This window comes from Carex rostrata, chromosome 14 (assembly GCF_964058835.1).
Source record: "Carex rostrata chromosome 14, lpCarRost1.2, whole genome shotgun sequence".
NCBI classification, from domain to species: domain Eukaryota; kingdom Viridiplantae; phylum Streptophyta; class Magnoliopsida; order Poales; family Cyperaceae; genus Carex; species Carex rostrata.
Window position 1 is genome coordinate 7008364 of NC_135931.1, and position 26612 is coordinate 7034975.

The following is a 26612-nucleotide window of genomic DNA, read 5'->3' on the forward strand; positions in this document are numbered from 1 at the left end:
CAAGAGTAAGGCTTGGGTGCTATGGATAGCACAGAGGACTACGGTGCTACGGCTCAATATTCGAGTTTTTAAAATTTTAATGGTCAATCCGAATCGTTCATCTTGTTCTCCATATTAATATGTGTTTGGAGACCAAATTTTACATTTTTTGAAAAAATTTTACTATTTTTTTAGCTAAGTAGAAAATCACTTGATCTAAAAAATTCTGCACCATTCAGATATTTGATTTTCTACCTATCTAAAAAAATAGTAAAAATTTTCAAAAAATGTAAAATTTGATCTCCAGACACATATTAATATGGAGAACAAGATGAACGGTTCGGATCAACCGTTAGGATTTTAAAAACTCGTATATTGAGCCGTAGCACCGTAGCCCTCTATGCTATCCATAGCACCCAAGCCTTACTCATGAAACAATATCAACTGAATAACAAGAAATGCAAGTTTGTTCACAAAAAAAAATTGACTTTGAGCTAATTTTTTTTTCCAACCACCGGAGCTCGTAGGAGCTAGGGGTGTTCAAATGGTTCGGTTTATTTGGTTTTGAACCGAACCGGTAAGATTCGGTTTAAATGGTTCGGTTGAATTGGTTCGGTTCGGTTGATTTTGTGACTTAGTTCGGTTTAAATGGTTCGGTTCGGTTTTGATTTCTCAAAACCGATTAAACTGAACCGACCGATTTTATTGATAGGGTCAAGACTTCTAGTATTATTTTGGTTCATTAATCAAAACCGAACTTTAAATTGGTTCATTAATCAAAACCAAAGTTTAAATTGAGTATTATAGATGTATTGAGTTTTGATTTTTGAGAAAGTTCGGTTCAACTGAACAAACCGAAGTTAAAATCGGTTTAAATGGTTCGGTTTTAATTCTGTTTGCTATTTTAGTTCGGTCGGTTCGGTTGGATTTTCAAACTTCGGTTTTAAGTTCGATTTGATTATTTTAGTTCGGTTTAAACCAAACCGACTGTTTGAACACCCCTAGTAGGAGCTACCTTTTACATCAGTTTGTTTAAACAAATTTGAACTTCCAATTATTTTTGTTCTTAACAAGAATGATAATATTTTTTTAAAATTTTTTTATTATTTCTTCTTCATCAACAACATCACAGTAATATTCTAAACAATATTAAATTAATTGATCAAATATAAGACCAAAATTGTAAAATTTATTCATTTTATATAGTAACCATAATTTTCAAAATGAAATTTACTCTTGAAAATATTTTGTTTCTTCCTAAACAACAAACACAATTAAACAAACATAATTTAATATTATAATAAAACAAACACAGTTTAAACAAGCACAGAGATAAAAATTAATTAAACAAACACAACATAATACAAAATTTTAATTAAACAAGCATAATTAAACTATCAACAATAAATTTTTTGAGAATCTGATATATACATTTATATTGATCATATTCAGTGATTAGTATCAATACACTTAATATAGTTTAATTTTAATATTACATCTTCTATAAAAAAAAAAATTCTAACAAATTTCTCATGCATTTGCCGAACACCTATATTCTAAAATGTCTCATGAATTAAATTACTTTTAATATTCACAAATTGATATTCCAATTCCCATATTAAAATTTCTCATTCCCATAAAATTTTTATGTTGCCAAACAAACCCTAAACAGATACAAAATGGATTTTTATTTTTCGTAATGGTAAATAACATAATTTTTTTCACAATATATATTTTACTATATGGTATATATATATATATACTATTTTTATTCTATATGTCACCACTGCATAGAGCAGATGGTCGTGACACCAAGTTCTCCAATGGATCTTGAAATGGAGAGCTCAAAAGAAGCAAATAAATGAAATAAAACGTGTATAGCGTTGTTGCTTCAACCAATCAGCAAATAGAAATGCTTAATGGGCTAAGTTGGGCCGAATTTGATTTCATAAAATTCGGAAACTTCGGCAGAGTTGTTTGTCGTTAAGCCTAATCAATGGGACCCGCCTGTTCCCCAGCCAATCAGCGGCTCAACGCATTGCGCTTGGAATGGAATTGGAGCGTTTTGGATTAAGGTCGGGCCGTGGAAAAATTCCGTAGTTTCGAATTTTTATTCGGGACCGTGGATTTTTTTTGCGGTTCCGAATAAAAATTTGGGGCACGGATTTTTTTGCGTTTTGGGTATTTTTAAAATTTTGATTAAATTCTGGTTATTTTTATTAAAATATTTTTAAAAATGAGTAAAAATAAAAATGTCGGCCCGTTTCAATGAGATTTGAAATCTGTCAATTCAGCAAAAACAAATTATTTGAACTAGAAAATTTACCTCGGCTCTGCAGTGATGTCTCTTGCAGTCAATGTTATTAAATGCGGTATGCGGAATGCCACCACATACCGCATATACAATATTCAGCTGCATATGCATATTTTTATATAGACTTACATATGCGGCTTTTAAAAAGATAATTAAATAAAATAGAGCATAATACGCAATTATTAATGTCATACCCTTTCTGTTAATTAAATGAATAGAACTATGTAATGCAAATATGCAATTAAAAGTTTATGGTGCATGGAACAATGTCATTAATAAATTGGTACTGCGCAAGGCAAAAAAATATTATTTTATTGTTTTTCTTTATGGCCCAACTCGCCCAAGCGCTCAAGTGAATTTGCGCAGAGAAAAGAAAGAAACCGCGTTCGTCCGATTTATAATCCATTTTTTATAGTCACACATCACTTAAGAAACATAAAAGCATTGCTCTATTGCCTATAAAAGCAGCTGGAGATTAGCGTGAACAATCACTCAATTGAACTCCCGTCCGGATGAGTAGTTGGTTAGGTTTCGGTTGTTACCGGATATTCGTTTCTTTTTATTAATAATTTTTTTTTAGATCGGAATGAATTTGGATTTTTTAATAAATAATAAGTTATTTGGATGGACTGCATAAAACTATATACGGATTGTATTGGCTGAATATGCAGTATTTATGCGACCGAATATGTAGAATCATATATATAGAATTGCATAAGAATTTTTATGCGGAACTCAACTGCATACGCATAGACTGCATTTTATTACACAGTGTTGCAGCTTGCTCACAATAAGAGTGCTTCGATCAGAAATATCGGCACTTAATTTGATAGAATCGATCAGAGCCGTTGATTTCAGGGGTAAAATTAGTATGATAACTCTCCGTTAATCCACTCCGCTGTCTCTCCAATAATCATGTTATTTTCCTTACGAATCGATTCGCGCCATAATTCCTTTCCTCCAGAGTCCAGAGACCTTTCCGAGTCTCGAACCATAATTTGAAAGGAATTTCTGGGCCTTTCCGGAAATGAAGTAAAAGACTTCAACCCAAGATATTCCGGTTCAGGCCGAACAACACAAAAAGGAGTCCGATCCGATATCCCGAGGTCCAGGTTCCAGCTGATCCAATCATGTGGTTAATATGGTTCAGGTCGAATTACACAAAAAGGAGTCCGATCCGATATCCCGAGGTCTAAAACGGGACCCGAACTCAAGTTAGTCGACCCAGCGCAGCGCGACGTCATTGCCCCCGCACCTGAACCTGATTTTGTTACTCGAAGTAGAGAGAGATGATGAGCGGAAACAGTAGCGGAGCGGCTTCGGCGGTGGGTGGAGATGGGCGGCACGACGACGACGCTGCGCTCACCGAGTTTCTATCCTCTCTCATGGATTACACACCTACAGTACTCCTTTTTTTTCTTAAGAATTTTTAGTAAAAGCCTGGAACTTTGACCAAAGAAGCATTTTCTTTTACGAAATCGATGGAATATATGGTTGTATGGTTCAACCAATGATCGGAGTAGTAATGAAAAATTACTTTTCATTATAAGATTGTGTTAGGGATTATTAGAGAATAGAGTGGGAAAAAGGAGCCTTTTGTTGTTTCTTTTCCTCTTTGTTGCGAAATAGAGCAGGATCAAAACGGATTACTGTACCAAATGGTATTAGTAACTCATCATGAAAGATCAAGTACAAATATATCTTTATCTTTCTCAATTTTTGGGAACTGAATAGATATTGTAATGAATTATAGATACCAGATGAGCTGGTGGAGCATTATTTGGGGAGAAGTGGTTTCAATTGCCCTGACTTGAGACTGTGAGTACTCACTTTTGTTCTATTTTCTCATTACCTAGTTTGATAGATTATCGTGTTTAATTCCTCCCTTTTTGTGAATTTAGTGGGGTTGGCTTGGTATTTATTAATTATTCCTTGTTCCTACTGGGTGCAAATTTGATCTGAAGTAATGATTTTATATCAAAGCCCAAAAAAGGGAGTAGTGTGACCAAAACAAAAGACTAATTAAGAAAAAAAATGTTTTTTTAAAGAGGTCTAGGTAGCCATTGAAAATGGATTTAGTTTTATCGGATAATTGTAAATACATGTTGTTCATTTATTGACAGTACTAGGCTGGTGGCTGTGGCAACTCAAAAGTTCATCTCTGACATTGCAAGTGATGCTCTTCAGTATGTTACTCGCTCTCTATCTCTCTCTTTTTGAAATGCTGACAGTAGCTGTCAGACCATGCATTTAAATAAATAGAAATATTACATCCATTTACCAGTAGACGGCACCAGGCTAGCAGCACATCAAAACCGGTACCAGTCAACTAAGTAAAAGCCAAAACACCAAAACAGCTATACATCACATCCTAGGAAAAATTAAAACTACCAGTAACTCCTTAACCACACAAAAAAAATGGAAGTCTTAAGTTGTAATCAAGTAAAAAATACAAACAGTAAAAAGATTTTTTTTTTCCTGATCCGAATCCCTAATCAGGGTCCTGTGGGAGGTTGGTCCCCATGAGTGTCCGCCTCCCCCTATTACAGTACTTGATCCAGAGCCTTGTGTCCACCATAATCCTATCTGCCAGGTATCTCGATGGTGTTGTTGTCCCTGTGAAAATTCTTTCATTCCTTCTTTTCCATATATGCCAGTATCTACAGGCAAAGAACACTCCCCAGTCCTTGCCGATGAGTCCCCCTCGTCTGTTTGCCTGACTTTTAGAAATTTCCCATATGTCCTCCATCGTTGTCTGTGGCACCATGAGTCTATATCCCAATCGTACCGCCATTTCATACCACACCTCTGTTGCATTAGGGCATAGGAATATTAAGTGCAGTGCTGATTCAACAGGGCATTACAGACACATCTGACAGTCTGTATCCATGTTCCTACGCCTCATCACATCCTGTGTCTGTAACTTCTCTTTGAACAATAGGAATAGGAAGATCCGAACAGTGGGCGGTATGCAAAGCTTCCAGAGCTATAGCATTGAGGCCCCGATTTTTCCTGCTGCTAGCAGGATCTTGTAAATTGAGCTTGCTGTATAGACACCCAGAGTCGTCCATTTCCATTGCATACGGTCTCTTTGTGATGTGAAAAGCACATTTTCAAGATCCGTGTGATCATCATGAAGATTGTGCCTTATTGGGATTGCATATCTCAGGGATATTTTTTTTTGTCTTGGCCTCTGCCCTTCCTCTAAGGTATCAATAAAAGGTGTTCCTTGTCAGGGGTCATACCAGTATGTGCTTGCTCCGTTCCCCATAATCCAAGTTATACATCTCATAAACAGCGGCAAAATTTGCAGCCGGTTCTTCCAAAAGAAAGTGCCCAAAACTGACCAGAAAACTGATCCCTCTGCATATACTCCGGTCCAGCTGATTTTAGTGATAATTACTTTCCACAGGCAATCAGGATTTGTGTATGCTTGCCACCACCATTTAATTAATAAGGCTATGTTATGCAGCTGGAGGTCCTGCACACCCATGCCACCCCATTGAATTGGCGAGCAAACCGCCTCCCAATTAATCAAAGAGACACCACTTCTATTTGTGTCGCTTTTTCCCCAGAGAAAAGCCCTCTGTATTCGATCTAACACCCATGTCAGTAACTTGAAGCATAACAAGAAATAGATAGGCATGGCCGATAAAACCAATTTAACCAACTGTAGCATTCCTCCACGCGAAATTAACTTGCCCTTCCACCCCTCCATTCGATGTTCAATCTTCTCAGTTAGAGGCAGATAGGACTGTTTGTCCGCCGCCACAATAGTCAACGGCATGCCCAAATAAGTCACCGTTAAGGAAGCTTCTTCAAACCCCAGTATTACCCGAGCCTCTTCTGCCCCTTCCTGGCTCAAGTTGAGTCGCACAAAGCTACTTTTACTGAAGTTTATAGATAACCCCGATATTTTTGTAAATACCCTTAGAAGCAGTTTTAGAGTAATGAGCGTATCTTGATTAGCATTAACCACAATTACTGTGTCATCGGCATATTGCAGCGCCAATATTCCTTCCGAGAACTATAATGGAGTTGGCTCCCTCTATAAGTTTTTGAAAGACATCTGTCGCTATTGTAAACAGCATGGAGGAAAGACATCTGTCGCTATTTAGGTGTAATCTAATCTCTCTCTCTCTCTAGAAAAAAAAATACAATAATTCCACACGGCCAAGTCTTGCATACCCATTGCAACGAGAAAAATCTCTCAGAAGGCATCAGGTAGTTGTGTGTGTGTGTGTGTGTGAGAGAGAGAGAGAGAGAGAGAGATTAGGTTTAGGGTTCCCCTTGCTACGAAATGATTGCATTACCCTCATATTTCCACCAAATGCAATTTCTATCATAGACAACATTATAAAATGAAGCATAGAGTTCTTTTTAATAGAATCTTGACTGAGTTTTCACGACTAAGTGTTTTCTTTCTCCTATGTCTTTTATTTTGTTTTGTTAAAGAAATTTAGTAGGATTTAGTGAAATATCTATGCAATAAAAAATGGCCTCCGTTAAATGTTGTAGGAAATTCATGCAGCAGGGGCTCTGTGTATAACGAGAATTGCTCAGTAAAAATAAAAAATAGAGAACTTCATGGTCCATGTAATTTCATTGCAAAAGAATTATCAATTTCCAAGTGCAATAGAATACTGTGTTTAATTTTGGGAAATTCATTTCTTTTGCATGTTCATTTACCAAATACTTGTACTAAAAAGAGTGAAATTATGCTAGATAGAAGTTAAAGAGTATAATCATAATGTATAACTCTACTTCAAATCGAAATTTTTGATATTAAAAAAAAATGATAGAAGTACTTGATAAGATAGGGTTTAGAAACTAATTTACCTAAAGGATCACTTTTTGCTCAAAGAAGGAACATTCCAAATATAAACCAAATTTATGAAATGGGAACTATTAGCAGGAGCATACATTATCAAATAGATTAGATTACATCCAAATAGCAGCGGCAGGAAGAGAAGTAACCTTTTTGAGAAAGCATATGGTGACCTGAGGAGAGGAGAGAGGTGATTGGGTGAAGTTAAAAATGGAACGATGAGAAGAACAATCAAAGAAGATAACAGAGTGAAAAGAGGTGGTGTTCTGTGCTATAGTCGAGTTTAATCTTGGAATAGCAAAATAGTGTTTTTCTTACCTCCGAATCATGTCGCACAAGCTCCCACCAGTTTTGATGGAAATTCACATTGGGGCAGGGGCGGGGGTATAATGTTTCCTCAAGTTCATGTCCAGTGAAACAAAGTCCCGTCTTCTCTCCCGTTCTGACTAGGAGATCCGGGAAAAGAATAATTTTGTTTTCCATTTTGCAAGTAATCATTCTATTCTGACAAGGGTCTGAATGCTTAAATTGCTATCCGTTATTTTATTGTAATTTTGACCGGTTCACTTTCTTTCTGGATCAGGCATAGCAAGGCAAGGGTAGCAGCACCGATCAAAGATAACAAGAGCAAGCAACCTAAGGTTATATTTTTATTCCGTCTATATATATTTCTTTAACCCGTTGATGGTGCTAAATCAATTCATTTCATGTAGGATAAACGCCTTGTGTTAACAATGGAAGATCTATCAAAAGCTCTTCGTGAGGTAGTTGCTTCTCTCTTTACTGGAATGTATCAAACTGTGTCATCTTAGTAGTGGCAATATAGTTGTTCCTTTCTTGTTGTGAAGGTTGGTTTGTGTTTTTTTCGAGTTTCCTAGTTGGGTTTGTATTAGTGTTTAAATTTGTTTTATTCATATTAATATATAGTCTGGTCAGACCTTATTCTGGACCTAGTTTAAGCATTTGGTTTGAATAATTTGGGTTAGGATTTGGTTCGCCCCTTATTCCCTACTAGATGGGCCTAAAGTTTTTCTGACTGTTAAACAGAGGATAAATAAGGCCTTTTGCTAACTGGCATGTTTCTGTTTCGCATAGTATGGTGTGAACTTGAAGCATCCGGAGTACTTTGCTGATGGCCCGTTTACAGGAACAGACCCTCCAACAAGAGAAGAATAGCTGGAGTTTGTTGTATTAATTCAGTGGGAACTATTTCTGACATTTCTTGTGTTGTTCAAACTTGGTTCTGCTAACAATATATGCACAGTATGTTTTGTACATCTGACATTAGGTTCGGCATTAATTATTCTGCAAGTATAGCATCATTTTCTGCTAAGTATAACATCAGACATTAGGTTCGGCATTAATCGTTCGACATTAGGTTCGGCACTAATGTATCTTCTATGGCGCCTTTTAGCTGACACAGTATCGAGACCTTTTTACTACCGAGTCCTATGAAAGCTAAGCAAACACAGTGGCTATTAAAAGGAATCGAATTGGCAAATTTCTCTTAAGTTCTTAACCCAATAAATTCTCAACCCCTGTAAACTAAGGCTGCCAATGAATTAGCCGGCTTGCGAATCAATGAGTTAAGTGGCTCAATATTTTATAATGAATCGGACTCAAAATTGAAAAAAAAGTCTGAACTCGACTCTGCTTGTTTTTGGAAAAAAAAAAAAAAAAATCGGCTCGACTTGCAAGCGGGCTTATATTTTTACTTCATAACCACAAGGCGTGATGGAGGGACAAATATTAGCTAATATCATATACTAAAAAATATGAGCCGAGCCAAGCTTTTTCATTCAAAAGCAAGCCGAGTTAGAGCCGAATCATTTTGCTTCTCTCATTGAGCCAAGCCGAATTTTGAGCCGAAGCTTAATCATTAGCAGTTCTCATGTAAACTATTAATCCCCTCCCCCGAATTCAGATCCAGTGCAATACTTGAATGGGGAAAATGAGATCTGAGTCGTCGGTTTTAATCTGACACTAATCTCAAAAAGGACCCCTCTCTGCCTTATCCCTTATATGTTGTGTGGTAGAATTAAGTTTAATCCGACTATGAGTATTCAACTTGGTCCCGGTACATGAGGGGATATCCCCCCCCAGCTCCTAGCTCTTAGGTACCTGACAGTAAAATTAGCTCCTGTCAATTTAGCTCTCATTAATTCTCAGCCGAGCGATTGATTGGAATGTGGTGCCTATTTAAACATATGGGGTCCGTTGAGATTCTTGTATTGCACCGGATACTTGGATCCTTGGCCCTATTGCCACTAAACATGTCCCTTGGATCAGCTTCTAGTATGTACTATATTACATTTAGATATCAGTATTCCACATCCACCATATAGGCATATACCAGCTAATAGTCAGCTAAACCACAAAACAAGTATACCACATCACAGCAAAAGTCAGACAAAGCTATAAGTTCGATCACACGGATAACAAAATTTAGTGCCTCGGGCCTACAATTTGTATCCACCGTAGGATAGAAACAACATGAAATTAAATTAAACAGCCCATTAAGATGCAATATATTTGGTGAGCTCATTTTCTCACAACATTGACGAGTATGGTATCACAAGCAACAAGCTTGAAGATACACTTGTCACCTACTTTTAATTTTTTAGCATCTGTGAATTTCTTCCACCTGAGACTGCCTTTGCCACTATTAGGGCTGTAACCTACTCGCCAAGTCTTGCCCTCTGTATCCTTCAGAATCAAGTGACGAGGTGAACGCAGATCGGCCGTCCTGCAGAACTCCCTTGATAACACCTGCATCAACTCTCTAAGTTAATATTCATAATTTACTTGATCAACCCAATTTAGCCTCAATTAATGCAGTTAAGCCTGAACCTATCCAAAGGATAAATGGATTAAAAGGCTGGTCAACCTGTTAACCAAAACTCAATAAGAAAATTCAGTCAGTACATTGTATTCAATGAGCGAAAGTAACTAGACTTGACTAAAACGGTACCGTATTCTCACTTTCTCAGACTTTAACCTTGGTAGTAGGTTTGAATACATGAAATCATTTGTAACATTTTTCAAACTTAAGAAGAAAACTAAATACCGTATAATTGTGATGAATATTATAAGGTAGAACCATCTTCTCAAGCTTTGGGAATCTTGTTGAACTCCAATCACCCATTTTCTTCCGTACCTCCTGCCCCGCAATCAACGGCCTCTTTTCTACACAAGGCAAACTCCAATCTTTTTTTATTTTTTCTACCTTCTGCTTTTGAGCATCTGTACATGGGACTTTCTTAACACAAACTGAACTTGAATTCTTTTGTTCCTCTATAGGTGTATTCTCAAGATCAGCCGAACTTGAGCTGTTAGTATTATTATGTCTCATCTCCTTCTGAGCGTCAATACATGCTGCTTTTTTGACACAAACTGAAATCAAATTTTTGTGTGCCTCTGGTGTCTTGATTAATCGTACCTTCTCAATACTGGTTGAACTTGAACGATTAGTATTTTGTACCTTCTCCTTATAAGCTTCAGTAGGTGGTGTTTTCTCAACGTAAACTGAACTCAAATTCTTTTTCACTTCGTCTGATGTGTTGAGTGATTGCACCGTCTCAATGCCAGTTGAACTCAAATCACTAATACTGTTCTGTAACTCTTTTTGTGCCTCAATTGATAGCTCCTTTACAAGACTTGAACTCAAAGCGCCAGTGGCATTAATAGATAGGGCTCTTACAACACAAATTGAACTTGATTTCTTTTCTTCATTCACAGGTATCTTCTCATAACCAGTTGAACCCGAATCATTAATAATACAAATACACTGCACCTTCTCCTTTTGAGCTTCAGTGCATGGTGCTTTCTCAACACAAACTGAAATCATATTCTTTTGTGCTGCCTCTGGTGCCTTCATTAACTGTACCTTCTCATTACCAGTCGAACTTGAACAATTATAATTCTGTGCCTTATTTTTTTGAGATTCAGTAGATGGAGCTTTTTCAACATAAACTGAACTTGAATTCTTTTGTGCCTTCTCTAGTGCTTCAATAGATTGGACCTTCTCAACACAAACTGAAATCATATTCTTTTGTGCTGCCTCTGGGACCTTCATTAACTGTACCTTCTCAATACCAGTCGAACTCGAACAATTATTATTCTGTACCTTATCCTTTTGAGATTCAGTAGATGGAGCTTTCTCAACATAAACTGAACTTGAATTCTTTTGTGCCTTCTCTACTGCCTCAATAGATTGTACCTTCTCAATACCAGTTGAATTTGAATAAATAATACTGTTTTGTAACTCCTCTTGTGCCTCGATTGATGGCACCTCTACAACACTTGAAGTCAAAGAGCCATTGGCGTTGGTGTCTGTTGCTTCAATTAATGTTTTCTCTAAAAGAACTGAACAATCTTTGGTACTCATAATCTCCTTGTTTGGTTCCTGTGTTGAAATATGCATCTCCTTGCATAAGGTGTCTATACTTTCTTTGGGCACCTGATACAGCGAAGGAAAGAGAATTATATAGGTGTTAGCTTACTGTAACGAATAGAATATGTTGATCTTTATCTGTCATTTGTCATTCAAAAATTGGAATTTGAGCAGGAATTAACCAATACCTGACTAGACTGATAAGCATTCTTACAGTAACAGGATATTAACATGCAATAAATGAGATTTAGCAACATTGTTTAGTTGAAAAGCTGATAAGTTGTTACAATATGTAGCCTATTTAACAAGGTTGATATCACAAAACTGTAAGGTGTATTTCACCAGAAAACATATTAAACCATCATATAAAAAAAAAAAGTCCACCATAAACTCTTTTTATGCCAAAAAAAGAAGAAAATTAAGTTTTCATGAGGTAGAACTTTCATGCCATCCATACTGTGTGTCTATATTCAGAAAATATAGAGGCCTGGAGATTTAAGGGTAGGCTTGATATCTTTTGAAGAAATTGATACAAAAACATGTCATAGTGAATTCTCATTTTGCAAGAGTATCCACTAAATATAGTTGGGACGAAGACAAGGTGTGTTTCCCAATACAAAAGATAACTGCGGTAAGTTTTCATACCACATTGACAAGTAGAACATTTTTCTCTACAAGCTTAAAAATGCATCGATCCCCTTCTTTTATATTATTCTCCCTCAGAAACTTTGTCCATCCAGACCCTATATGCCCTTCACCATTGGATTTAAAGAAGAACCCTACAGGCCATGACCTCCCTTCTTGGTTCATCAGAAGAAGGCCGCATTCTGAAACAAGGCCAATCGCTTTACGAACTCGATTGGGTATGTACTGCAATTGTTATACATAAAAAAGTCCATTAAAATCAATATAAGAGATAAAACAAGTCCAAAGGATCAATGTACTAAATAGCCAAAACGACACCAAATTTGGTGAAATTGAAGGTTAACTGCACAATATGTGGAACCACTATGGTTGTATACCCATCAGATCAGGGGTGAGTGCATTAGTGCCATTCCAAAGCTTTCTAGCACACAAAACATAAACTATCTGAACTCTGAAGATTATGTTCAGATAATAGAAGATAATAGAGCTGACTTCGACTGACTTAAAAATCTATCAAAATTAGTAGAATACATACCATGCTGTGAAGATAGCATCTGGATACAACTCTTTCGAATTCTGGAAGAATGAAATTAACATTATTTTGCACGGATATTGGGGAATATTGTTGCTTCTGAGCACCAGATGACATCTGTATTCAGGAGTATTAGTAGCATCCTTTTTAAAATAACAGTACAGGATTTGGTAGTATACCGATCAGATTTGAGAGAGGTACCTGCACAATCTTTTATCTCTATTTAAGGTTTTTTGTGTTTTCTTTAATTCTTTTGGATCTGTGCTAACACGAATAAGGACAAATTAATGCTGAACATTTGAATTTTGATTAAATTGAGGGGGTTTAGTTGACAGAGGGATGATGCAGGGTAGTTTTTTTTTTTTTTTTTTAAAGAAGGCCTGGAAATCCAGCAACTTTTTAATTCTGCCTTTTTTAACTGGCTATATAAATCCTTTTCTACTCATTGGGGTGTAATTTGCAACCTTAGCTTTGTAAAAGTCCCCACATTATATGAGCAACCAATGTTTGGTAAAATAAACAAACAAATTAGATAAAACTTACCACATTGCCAGGGAGGTTCTTGGCAACTACAATACGAACCTTTTTCAAATTTTACTTTGTGATTAATGTACTTGTCATTTTTGAGGCAATTGCAATACAAAACAAAAAATATATGTAAGTAATAAATTGAACTTGCCACATGCACTAGAAAAGTGTTTTTCTTGACAAGCTGAAAAGTGCATATGTCGCCTGTTCTCAAGCCATTGTCTCTGGCAAAATCTCTGAATCCTTTCAGTTTCCCATCACAAAGTGTGAGAAAAAACTGTGCATGCCACGACTCTCCAGTGGTGCTGACTAAGAAAATTTCACGTTCTGATACTAGGCCATGCCTCATGCAAAATTTCTTTGGGATCCCCTGTCAAATTTAGACGCAGACTTGGGTGAAGAAGAAATATTTTCATCCAGTGGATAAGAAAACAAGTACCCCCAAATTTTCAGTATACCATCAATCCAACAGATTAAGCATTGATTTAGTCCTAAAGGTCACTTTAGCATAATACTTCTTACCATATATTCAAACTACAAATAGTGAACCACTATGGTGAATGAATGAAAATAATCTGGCCAGTAAAATTGCAACATGCATTGGGTAGATATGCAATTTGTGCTCAGTCATGCAATTAAGCACCAAAAACCAATCAAGCAAGCAATACAAACATCTAGGATGATAACTAAAGGTGGTTTCTCACCAGGCAATTAGAAGTTGAGTGGGAAGAGTTGATGATCTTTACAAAACGTGGAAAAGAAGGTGAAAGGGGGCTTGTTTTTAGGGTTTCCTTGTTTATTCTCTCCTCTCTCTTCTCCAACCCTTGTTTTGTTTTAACAATATGACTTGTTTCTAGCTTTTTCCTCTTGCATGATGAATCCAGAGAGCAATACACATTATCTGCAAGCATGTTTAAGAGAATTAAAAAAGAAGTACCATTAAGAGGTTGTAAAATGTGAACAAGTAAATGCATGGTGGAACTGATTGGGTCTAATGCCAGTTTTAAGTTAATATACCGGTGGAGCACCTGTATTTGTTCCAATAGTAACAGATGTACAGACACACACCACAAGCCAAAAAAAATGGAACTAATTTTCTTTTTCTTTTACTTGTTGTTTGTTAGGGGTTTATGGCTGTATTAGGATAGAATTAGGCTCCTATATGAAAATTTTGGGACACTGCAACATAGCCAGGCAGGGATGCTACTTTATAAAATAAAAACAAATACATACTGGTACTAGACTGGTTCAACATGCTACCCTAAGTGAAGGAGAAAGCTCACCTTCAGCACAAGGTGCGCCAACAATTTCAACTGTATCCTCGTAGAGATCCTGGATCGGCCGCTTAAACGAATCACGCACATACTCCTTGAGGCACATTGTATTGTCAAAAATCTTGACTGAAAAAACCATGTTCACCTTGTACTGAAACAGCACAAAATAACCGGTACGCAAATCGAGTGCCTTTGCAAACTCCTTCCAGCCTTCATCAAGGTACATGTCGTCACCTTCATGGCGTATGCCCACATGCCAGAACTTGCCATGTGGGCTGTACAATGTAGCACGCTTATGGGGCTCATTTTGGAGAGATTTAGCAATTTTGCCTGGTATTCGCTGGGAAAAAGAGGAAAAAATACGAAAATGGAGATAAGAGGATGCAGATATCAAATCCTTTACTTCAATATCGTGCCAAATGGTTCATCCAGTACTGACTGGTATGTGCCAATGTTAGCCAAGCTGATATCTTTTTGTATTTGATGAATGGGTTTGAGTCAAAAAAAAAAAAAAAACCTGCTTCCTAATTTGATGGATTTGGAATGGATCACCATTAGATAGATTATTTCGACAAAAAAAAAAACAATAAATCACAAATACTGTGCATCTGTGGTGTATATAAGTACATTACAAGTGCTCTCTGGAAATAACCAAGAAATTTTGGAGAGGTTATAAATCACAATTTGGAGATAATAAAAGATAAATTCATGAGAAAAGAAATCACAACAACCACAAAGAAACTGAATACAGCTGAGGAACTTAGATTACTTACCAGCTTTACAAAGGGATTAGGAATCAGAACTCGTAAGAACTCTAGCTTCGGGCCACGAACACGCGAGCAACTTTTTGTTATATTTTCGGCCATTTTTGTCGTGAATTTTTATTGACAAAGGATAAATTGTTGATGAAATTGACTGTAATGTGGAAATAAATCGAGCACTTTTTTAAGTATCACTGGTCGGCGCTTTGTGTGACTGTACTTCGGAGAATGTGTAAATTGTGACCGTTAATTCACCTTTTGTGAATGGTACTTCAAAAAGATTTCTTTATACACCGCATTCTTTTAAAAATAACAATAATATTCTTATTTTCAAAAGTTTCTGACAAAAGTATATCTATCACTAAATGCGCCGAATTTTGGAAGTAGTCTCCACTAGGGTGAGTAAATCGCTCATAACTCGTGAGCCGCTCATAACTCGCTCATTAAAAGCTCGCCTAAACTCGCTCATTTATCCGCTCATTTAAATTCGCTCATTAACAACTCGCTCATTTACTTAATGAGCGAGCATGAGCATGTCCCAACTCGCTCATAACTCGCTCATTAAGAATTTGCCACATCTAATCCCTGCCACATTTAATCCTATGTAATTATGTGTAACATCAAGCTTGCCTCGTTAAGATTGATAGATAGTGAGCATAGTTTCATATTTAATCTTGTGTAATATAGTGAGCATAATGTAACATTTAATCATGTGTAATATACTAATATTCATAGTTTCATATTAATTTTTTTTTGTAAATCGGCAGAATCAAAACCTCCGTCTAAAGTCCAAAACAAGTAATAGTCATAACAACTCGCTCATTTAAATGAATTATGACAATTTGTTGGATTTTGTTATGATGACTTTTAACAAATTTTGTTATGCGTGAGCACATTATATAATTATGTTATGAGTCATAAGTCATAACTCGTGAGCCGCTCATAACTCGCTCATTAAAAGCTCGCTCATTTACAACTCGCTCATTTATCCGCTCATTTAAACTCGCTCATTAACAACTCGCTCATTTACTTAATGAGCGAGCATGAGCATACCCTAACTCGCTCATGCTCGCTCATTAATCACCTCTAGTCTCCACTCTCCATTCTCTTTTTTTTTTTTGAAAGCTTGGCAGGGAATGCCCAGGCCCCAGGGTATGCATTAATATTAAAAAAAGAAGTTGCAATTACATCATACACCAAAACTTATTTAGTCTCCATTCTCAAAATCTCAAAACTTATTATTATTAAGTTTCGAGATTTCTCTAACCGCATATTACTTTATGAATTTTAAACTGCTACAAATAAAATATTCGACTAAACGCATGCTTTTTATAAATTCAGATTGATTCATGCATTAAAAAATTGTGACTAAATTCGTGCGTTCAGATTAGATGTACATTCATAATTTAATTTAGAAGTATATTTCCCACTCACCACGCATCAAGAAAATTAAATGAGGTAGAATGTACGTGCTCAATAATAGAGCAAGATATTTTTAAATTCGACAAATTAGTAGTACCGTTGCACTTTTTTTTTTCCAGCGGAACAGGCAAATAAATTGTCGTGATTTTCATGGATTCTGTGCATCGGTCCAGCTGTTCACACTACTATACAGCAGTAAATTGTGAGTACTAGCGAGTTAATACAAAAATAACTTCCCGCTGGGGCCCGTACGCGACTCCGATTATGCAACTCTGAAGTCTGATTATACTTTTCCGCCGAAATTTTGATAGTTAGCATCTCAATGATTCATGCATCACTCAAAACTTCAAATTTCAAATTTTAACACCCATGCTTTTTCAGGATGTGCACTAATTTTTTTAGTGCGTGTGCTGAAGAAGCGTACCAAATTTATTTTTTAATTATTTTTTCTATAGTTTTTTAGTTTTTTATGCACACCCTCAGGAAGCGCACTAATTTTTTATTTATTTTTAGTTATGTTCTGTTTGAAATTTTTGGATTAATTTTTTTTATGTTCTGCGTATAATTTGTAGTATAAAACGTTGATCGAATTGTGTGTATAATTTGTAGCAATTTGTGCACCAACTAACTTAGTACAAAACGCTGCTCAGATTGTGCATATAATTTGTTGTTGTATTTTTAGTTCAAATTGAGTCCAAAATTTTATTTGTTAAACAAGTGTGTTTTATTTTATACAATTTCATCATCAAATTTTATGTGTACATATAATTCTAAATACCACAAAATAAAATAGAATAGAACAGGAAAAAAAATTTAGCCCAAAAATTTCTAACAATTTAGAACGTAACTTAAAAAAAATATATTGGTGAGCTTTCTAAGGGTGTGCATCCAAAAAAAAATCAATTTGATGCCGCACACGAAAAAATCAATTTGGTGCTCTTCTTCCGGATGCACACTAAAATATTTGGTCCTGAGAAAACGTGGGTAATAAAAATTAAAATTTGAAGGAATGGGTTGTGTTTTTTAAATTTTGATTAATTAAGGTTGCTGACTAAAAAAAATTTGGACTTCCGCGCTGCCAATTAATTCCAGAAAAGACTTGCTAACAGTATGTTTGAATGGTGGGGATTTTGTTCAGAAGATGAATAAGTCGGACTTTAACTAGTCTGATTCGCGGATTTTTTTTATTTATATCCAAAAAAAATATATAAATTTAAAAAACTAACCAAACCACATGTTTATTTCCAAAACTACTCAAACCGGAAATTTTTTTTCCGGTTTCAATACCAATTTCCGGAAATTGGATCCTAAATCCGGAATAATTTTTTCCGGATTTAGTTTTTTTTTTTTTTTTCTAAATCCGGAATAATTTTTTCCGGAATTAGGAAATTTTTTTTTTCATTTTTCATTTATAATTTATTTATTTTTTATATTGAAGTATTACAAATATTTAATATATTTTTTAAAAAATAGATGGAATACTATATAATTTGATTTATTCGAAAGACTGCTACAAATAATCCGGATCAACATTTTTCATGCCGGATTTTTTATGGCCCTAAGAAAAATTAATATAATATAATATATATATATGTATATGTATATGTATATATAATATAATATATGTATATGTATATATAATATAATATATGTATATATAATATAATATGAGTGAGTCTATGGTACTATGCATATTACGATTTGTTACCGTGCTACGGCTCTATATTCGAGTTTTCAAATCCTAACGGTCGATCCAAACCGTTCATCTTGTTCTCCATATTAATATGTGTTTGGAGACCAAATTTTACATTTTTTGAAATTTTTTTACTATTTTTTAAATTTATTGAAAATCACTGTTTTTGGATGGTCCATAATTTTCAGATCAAGTGATTTTCTAAATATCTAAAAAAATAGTAAAAAAATTTCAAAAAATGTAAAATTTGGTCTCCAAACATATATTAATATGGAGAACAAGATGAACGGTTCGGATTGACCGTTAGGATTTGAAAACTCGAATATAGAGCCGTAGCACGGTAACAACCCGTGATATACATAGTACCATAGACTCGCTAATATAATATATGTATATATATGTATATATAATATAATATATATGTTAAAATGTGTTTGCATATGAAATTTTATATTTTTTTGAATTTTTTTACTATTTATATTATATTAATATTTAAACTAATATTATTTTATTTTTAAATTAATATTTAATTTAATATTAAATTTAGTACTAATCTAATATGATTTTATTTTTAATTTAATATTTAATTTAATATTTAATTTAATATTTAGTTTAATACCAATCTAATATTTAAAGTAATATTATATTACATTTAATATTCAATAAATATTATATTATATTTATTTAATATTTAAAAAAAGATTATATTATATTTATTCAATACTAATATAATATTTAAATTAATATTTTATTTAATATTAATATCATTTGATATTATAGTTATTTAATTATTAATCTAATATTTAAATTAATATTATATTACATTTAATATTTAAACTAATATCATATTACATTTAACATTTAAAGTAATAGTGTATTACATTTAATATTTAAACTAATATTATATTTATTTAATACTAATATAATATTTAAATTAATATTTTATTTCATATTAATGTAATTTGATATTATGGTTATTTAATTATTAATCTAATATTTAAATTACAATTATATTAAATTTAATATTTAAACTAATATTATATTACATTTAACATTTAAATTAATATTATATTAAATTTAATATTTAAACTAATATTATATTACATTTAACATTTAAACTAATACTGTATTACATTTAATATTTAAACTAATATTATATTATATTTAATCTAATATTTTATTTAATACTAATCTAACATGGTATTATATTTATTTAATATTAATATAATATTTAAACTAATATTATATTATATTTATTATTTAAATGACTACGATATGATATTTAATCTAATATTTTATTTAATATTATATTTATTTAATACTAATCTATATTTTAAATTGATATTATATTATGTTTAATATTTACACAAATATTTTATTTAATACTGATCTAATATTATATTATATTATATTTAGTACTAATTTAATATTTAAACATACTTTAATTGAGAGGAATCAAATATTTTATTAATATCACTAACCCCACTAGAGCTATTCTTGCTAACCCACCATTTCTTTGGATTAGTAGAATAGAGCTATTCTTGAGCTAATCCTATTTGCAAATTTGTGTTTGGATCACCAAGATTTGAGAATAGTGGAGCTAACCCAAGAATAGCTCTATTCTTGAGTGATCCAAATACACCCAAAAATTAAGATGAATTGAAATTGCAAAAAGACTGTTTGCAATTGCAAAGCCTTTCACCAATGGAGATGAATTCTTAAAAAAACCGGACAGTCCAGTCCCCAGACCAAACCTGGACCAAAACCAACAACCCGTACTAAACCGGACCAAATCCAGACCAAAATTCGTTATTTTTATTTTTTATAACAATTGATTGAAAAAAAATCAGACCGTCCACTGCCATTTTGCTGGTTACATTCGTTAATCGGACGGTTGGATCACCCCGGCACCCCTCTGCTAGTCTGCTCCGTGCTCCCCTTCCCCACTGGCTAGTGAATTGCGAGTTTGCGACTATCTGTAAGCGCACTCACCGTACAGTCGTACACCAATCCTCTTCCCTGATGCTCTCATGCCCACTCCAACTGCCATCCTCCTCTTCCGTCCCGTTCCCTCCCCTCTTCTTCATCGTCCCTCTCTCTTTCCCATCTCAGTCCCTATCCTCGCGTCGCCATTCACCGATTCCCCAACGTTTATAACTCGACCGCCTCTCGCTGCTTCCAGGGCTTACGCCAGCCAAGCAGAGAGGCGCGTTAGCTCGACACATTGGAAGAGTGAAGGGGGGAGTGATAGCGATGGAGGGGATGAGGCCTTTCAGAAGACGCTTCGCCTGGTGGAGTGCGCGATGTTTGCATCCGTGTCAGGCCTCGCGTACTTCCTTAGCAACTCCCTCTCCATAGAAGTCAGTTATTGATCCCCTTTTTTCTTTTTTTTTTTGCCTTTGTGTAGGAGGTGTTCTGTTTTGAGATGGTTTTCATAAGCATTTTTCCGAACACCTTCGGTGCAATGTGAAATGGTTTAAATGACACCGGTTACCAAGAGTTCGGATCTCCTAAATTAACCCAATTTTTAGTTTAGATCCGGACAGTTAGATTTGAATCGTCAGATTAAAGGGGCCCCGTGCGCTCCATCTGCAATTTCATATATGTCAAAATTAAGGCTGAGAGGTGGAAAATCACCAACTATGCTCCATATAGAAAAAGTACTACTGGTAAATCCCAATCCATGCGTGCGCATCCAAATCCAACCACACAATTAATCATGATTAGATTCTAATGTGTCGAGGCAAGATGTGTGTAAGAAAATTCTAATTTGTTGGTTAAAATGTATCAAGTCAGTGAGGGAGAGCTCTGATATTTTTTTTAACCATTAATGTTTGCTCTCTACTTCTTTCTTGCAACTTACAGAATTATTTTGGCTGTTTCTTCCCATTGCCAATTGTTATCTCTTCGGTCAGGTGGGGTCTCTCAGCTGGCCGGAAAACCATGGTTAGTTTCTTTCTAGGGTAATTGTCACAAAGGCATCTGATTTTGCTGTTCTTATTGCAATGGATCTTAAATATCACTGCAGAGTAGTTCATTTGGGATAAAATATAGATGGAGAACCAGTCCCTCATGTCAACTGCAGGATACATAGTTTAGTTTGGGTTGCTCAACTGTCAATTTCTTAAAGGTTGAATACTGAATTTAAATGATAGTAGTTTGCACTTACGAAATTATTTCATTGTTTTTTTTTTTCCTCTTTGTAACTTTAATTCTTCTTTCTTTTGTTTAGGTGGCCACTGCCATTTTGCTGCTTACATTGGCGGGTCCAGTTAAAGCATTGAATTACTTGGTATATGCTCTTAAAAGAACTTTACTTGCTCATTATACAATTGCGTAATCAAATCTCATGGGTAAGTAACAAAATAAATACAATGGTGCCCGATCGTTGGTGCTTCCTGATATTGGTTATGTATCATATCCTAAGTGGACTTGGACATCAATATTCTGCTGAATGTCCCTAGAAAAAGAAACATAAATTATGCTATACTTTATTGTTAAGCTGGTAGAGTAGAACCATTTGTGCTGATAATGCGACTGCTAGATGGTTTGAGGCACATGTATTGTCATATTTAATCTTTGTATTTTTTTTTACTTTTGCATTTTTCCAGCTAATGCATGGCATAGTTGGTTTTGTTATGGGAACTCTTTGGAGGTGAGTTTTCTCTAGATCCAAATCCAATAAGTCAATGACCAAGGATTTTAATGTCGCTTTTCTACTGTTTTAGTCAGGTCCTGTGCCTATGCCCGTAATGGCTACATTGTATGTTTTACAGAAATTGTTTTAGCTAAAATAAGAAGAAATCATGCACCTCTTTTATTCCACCTTTGGTTCTTAATGGAACTATCATTGTTTATCTACAATATTGTGTGTATTTAGGTCTGGGTCATTTGATGATGATTGTAAGTCACATCAATATTATCAATATAAGTATCATCAGGACTAATGTGGGTTAAAATTGGATGCCATCAATGCTTGATTGAATTGCATATTTGCTGGTATTTTTTTGTTTATTTGAGAACAGATAGTTCTTAGTTGCCACATCAAAGCTAAATTGAGTTACATATTGAGCATTCACATATCTGCATCATGCTGGTCTAGAATTTACTGGTCCTGTGTAGAATGACAGATGCATACCATCATACCATTTATCGTGCCTTTATATGAGATTATTACTGTCTTTCTTTATTTTTTTCTTTAAAGTAGTATTCATAGATATACAGTTTCACTTGGATGACAATGACACTTTTATGATATTTCTATTTTGGTTACAGACTAGAAAGCAGTTGGGCTCTTTCTATCCTCCTAACTACCATTGTAATATTCTTTTGCAATCCTCTAGTTTCTTTTAGTAGGAATTATTCATATTTAGTTCCTTTATATTCAATACCTTCATAATCTTGGTTTTCTTTTATTCTCTCTCTTAAGACACGAGTATTTTTGCTAAAAGGTCCAACACTTTCTCTTGGATGTTTTTATTTATTTATTTATTTTTCTGTGGAATGGTTGGTCTGTGCCATTACTGGGACTGACATACATGGTTCATAAAATAAGCTATCCCGATTAAATGAACTCTTAGCCATGCACTTAAGCCTCAAAATTAAGACAATAAGAAAAGGTGAACCGGGGTGCAGGTACCCATTCTGGCTTGTATATAAAGGGCCAGGACCTGATGAGGATGGTACGAAATCTAGTATGTTAGTTCTTGATTTTATGATATTATCATTCTAATATCCAGGCACGTGCAGTTGGAGCATGTGGTTATGTTTTGGTATCATCCTTCCTGATAAGAGAAAATATACTCTCTTTGGTACTCATCTTATAACCTTTACTTCAAAGATAATTTTGAATAATTTAGAGTATTATGCTAAAGTTCTAAATGTTTTTTGCCCTCTGCAAAAAGAGAAATGTGGCTTAGACCCTTAAAAGTCGGGGAAATATCACCAGCTTCCTCTAAAAATGCCCAAATCGCTGTGCTTCATCACTTTTCTCTCTGCATATCAGGGAGAAATGAGGGTTGGATCGAGAAATTTTTGGAAGAAATGGGGTATAGGTACACACCTAATATGTAGTTATGTCTTGCTGACCCTTTTATTTGTTGAGATAATAATGGATTATGGGGGCTTGCATGTAAGCAATGAAACATCTTTATTTAGAATTCCACATATTGCAAAAGTGGGGCCAACTGATCGTGTATCCTTGCATGCACTTAGATTTGCAATGGTACATCAGATATGCTGAGATCCTTTTCAGAATTGCATAGAAGGTGTACTTGCTAATTTGTTGTTCAAGATTTTATCTCTAATTGACTATAAAATGTAGATTACGATAAATATACATGCTTCTATTACCTATATCCTTCAAGCGCTAGGCGTCTCTACAGTTCCTACCATGCAAGCCATTTACATATTATTTGGAGTTCTGGTAAGTCCACCTCGACCCCTCTCTTTTGGAATATTACATTTTAAGTTTTATGCAAATATAAATTTTGTTATACTATTAAAATCAGTTGGAAATAATAATGGAAAATATGAATTCGTATCCTCTGCATTAACTCAAAAGAGAATCTTTTGAGTTAATGAATCCTGACCATCCGATCTATTTTAAAATTTGTGCAGACTAGATCCGCACTAATATTAAAGGGCCCTCTATATCATAAGTAGCGGCCGGATTAACTCCGTTTAAAATCAGACAGTTGAAATTCATTAACTCAAAATATTCCTTTTTGAGTTAATGCAGAGGATACACATTCACTGGGTCAGCAATATTGTAAACCTGACAAGAACTGCAAAAATTAATTTCATTTATAATCATTTTTTTAAAATTATTCTCAAAAAGGCATTCGCATATAGTGTGTGGATGTGGCATTTTTCTTTGTTTTATTTTTCAATGCATCAAAATTGCGCAATTTGAACTTATTTTTAAAATAAAAATCTTGTAAAACATGAAGGACCATTAGTGTCATTTACTGAAAAATCTTGTGTCAACAATTGTCAGGGCTCTTAAAATTTTCCTCTATTTTGTTAACAGCTCTTGTTCAATTGCGGGTTCCTGGTATTTCTGTTGCACATATTGTATGCAATATGCCTTACGAAACTAGGTATGCGAGGTTCATTGAGGCTGCCTTCATGGATGGATAAAGCTGTCTGATGTTCTGTTCCATAACATTGTACTGCAAAGTTATTTTCGCCACAAGTATCCTTTTGTGAAGCTTGGATTGACAGTGGAGAATTCTTGAAAGGGGTCTTTTTGCTGTCTAGTTTTCAAACTTTTTTATTGCGGCATATAATTTTGCAAACAGGTAAATTGTAAATAATATTTTTAAATATTTTTAGTATTTTTTCCCTCGTTTGTATGGCCAAGAGGGACCTCGTTTGTATGGCCAAGAGGGACCTAGTTAAGTTGGTAAATCAAAGCATCCCAATGGCAGCTAACAGTTGTAAGTAAAGCATATATCCTGCCGCTTGTATGCTGGTTTGTTTCAATTAGCCAACTTTTATGTCGCCAAAATTGCTACTTCATATGGTTTATGGAGAAAGAATTCTTTGCTAGATTAAACTATTGCAAATGACGTCATTGATATTTCTCGTGTTCCCACAGATCAACAACATGTCGTTTTTGTAATGTTTGCATTCGAGCGAATAAACAATATGGATTGTCAATCTGATTAAATAATTTTTGAAAATCAGTGTTTTTCTGAATTTTATTTTATTAATGAAAAGCTGTGATTTTCAAAAATTCTAAAAAATAGTAAAAAAGTTAAAAAAATGTAAAATTTGGTCTCCAAGTACAGATTAATATGAAGATTATGTTGAGAAGTTTAAATCGATGTTTTGAACTTTCAAATTGAAGATATAGAAAACTACTCGCTTTACTTTGTGAAACATAGTAGTCCAACTCTCTCTCTATATAGAGTGATGATACCATGATATATCCTCTGCATTAAAACTAGTCTTAAAAAATTCTTGTAATTAATCTATCACTTTACTAGTTTCATTAAAAAATTTACCACTTGATGTACTAAAAAATTATATTAGAATATTATACAATATTATAAATTTCAAAGTATAAATAAAAAGTTAATACCGATATTTTATAACACAATTTTTTTGTGACATTTCATAACACAGTTTGTGTCATTAAAATTGTCGACTTTTAACAATAAGCAACAGTTTTTGGGTATGTCTATATAAACTTGGACTTGGGCCTTAATTCGCACTAGGGTGGCAAAAAAGCTCGTAGCTCGTGGCTCGATCGTGACTCGCACCTGATTTGCTCACTAACAGCTCGCTCATTATTAGACCGAGCTGTTAATGAGTCAGCTCACCACTAGCTCAGTCTAGAATTAACGAGTTCAAGTTGGGGTTTAGCTTGCTCGGCGGCTCACGAGCTAGCTTGGCTAGGCATCAATTTGTGAATTTGTGTGCATTTTATACTGTCTAGCCCGGTTCAGCTTGATTCAAAAAATTTGTAGAATTTATTTTCTTCTTAAAACAATATCCAATCAGACCCAATGAGCTAGCTCGTCAGCTTACGAGCTGGCTTGTCACGAGTTCAAGTTGAGGTTTTAACTTGGATACCCTAGGTCCAGCTCGCTTGGCTATAGCTCGGTTCAGAATTAACAAGATGAACTAGGACTTAGCTCGGATTGAGCCAGCTTGTTGACACCCCTAATTCTCATCATCTATAAAAGTGTTATGGCAAATTCAAAACAATAATAATTTGGGAATTAATGGACGGTTCTGATTGATTCAAATCGGTCTGCGGTTCGGAATTGACTGAAATAAGCAAAATTACAACAATAGATAAAAAAAAATGATGTTTAATCTGGGGAATTTCTTTATGCCCCTCAAGAACATTGAAATTACTTATTTATGCCTGTGAAATTCATAATAATCATATATTTACCCCTCTGAATTTCTACAACTCACAAATTTATCCAATTTATTATTTTTTCTATTAAAACTCATTTTAAATTTATAAAGTACTATTTTTATCTTCTATTACAAAAATAAAAAATGCACAGAAAAAATGTTCAGTCTTCTTATTGGTTGGTTGTGAGAGCAAATAACCAATTTTCTTACTTGTGATATCCATTCCAGCACATGCCTAAATGCTATGTATATGCATCACAAGTAGAGAAATAAATTATTTGCTCTCAAAACTGTTTAATTACAAAACTGAATATTTTTTGTATACAAATTATATATGAGGAGGGTTCAAATGCCTCCATTTTTTGTGA

The 26612-nt window shown here is 34.5% G+C and overlaps 3 protein-coding genes across 4 annotated transcripts; 2 read left to right on the forward strand and 1 right to left on the reverse strand.

The window, feature by feature from the left end:
- Window positions 1-3505: 3505 nt before the first annotated feature.
- Window positions 3506-8430, forward strand: TAFII15 (TBP-associated factor II 15). The gene is made up of 6 exons (XM_078314706.1): window positions 3506-3696; window positions 4047-4111; window positions 4417-4479; window positions 7705-7762; window positions 7835-7885; window positions 8217-8430. Exons 1-6 carry the CDS (start codon window positions 3583-3585, stop codon window positions 8295-8297), a joined length of 432 nt encoding a protein of 143 aa, XP_078170832.1. The 5' UTR covers window positions 3506-3582; the 3' UTR covers window positions 8298-8430.
- A 1084-nt stretch (window positions 8431-9514) lies between these two features.
- LOC144565076 (uncharacterized) lies at window positions 9515-15482 on the reverse strand. Of its 2 annotated transcripts, XM_078314707.1 has the most exons (8): window positions 15267-15482; window positions 14503-14833; window positions 13924-14120; window positions 13371-13589; window positions 12695-12808; window positions 12160-12384; window positions 10189-11580; window positions 9515-9890 (listed from the first exon to the last, which is right to left on the reverse strand). In XM_078314707.1, exons 1-8 carry the CDS (start codon window positions 15357-15359, stop codon window positions 9663-9665), a joined length of 2799 nt encoding a protein of 932 aa, XP_078170833.1. In that variant the 5' UTR covers window positions 15360-15482; the 3' UTR covers window positions 9515-9662. The 2 variants fall into 2 exon arrangements, with proteins under 2 accessions (XP_078170833.1, XP_078170834.1); XM_078314708.1 differs by lacking the exons at window positions 13924-14120; window positions 15267-15482 and having other exon boundaries at window positions 14503-14708.
- Window positions 15483-20287: 4805 nt separating this feature from the next.
- Window positions 20288-24938, forward strand: LOC144565079 (uncharacterized). The gene is made up of 8 exons (XM_078314712.1): window positions 20288-20729; window positions 21235-21315; window positions 21602-21661; window positions 21981-22024; window positions 22645-22687; window positions 23109-23180; window positions 23693-23794; window positions 24401-24938. The coding sequence occupies exons 1-8, from the start codon at window positions 20400-20402 to the stop codon at window positions 24518-24520; spliced, it is 852 nt and encodes a 283-aa protein (XP_078170838.1). The 5' UTR covers window positions 20288-20399; the 3' UTR covers window positions 24521-24938.
- The last annotated feature ends 1674 nt before the right edge of the window (window positions 24939-26612 follow it).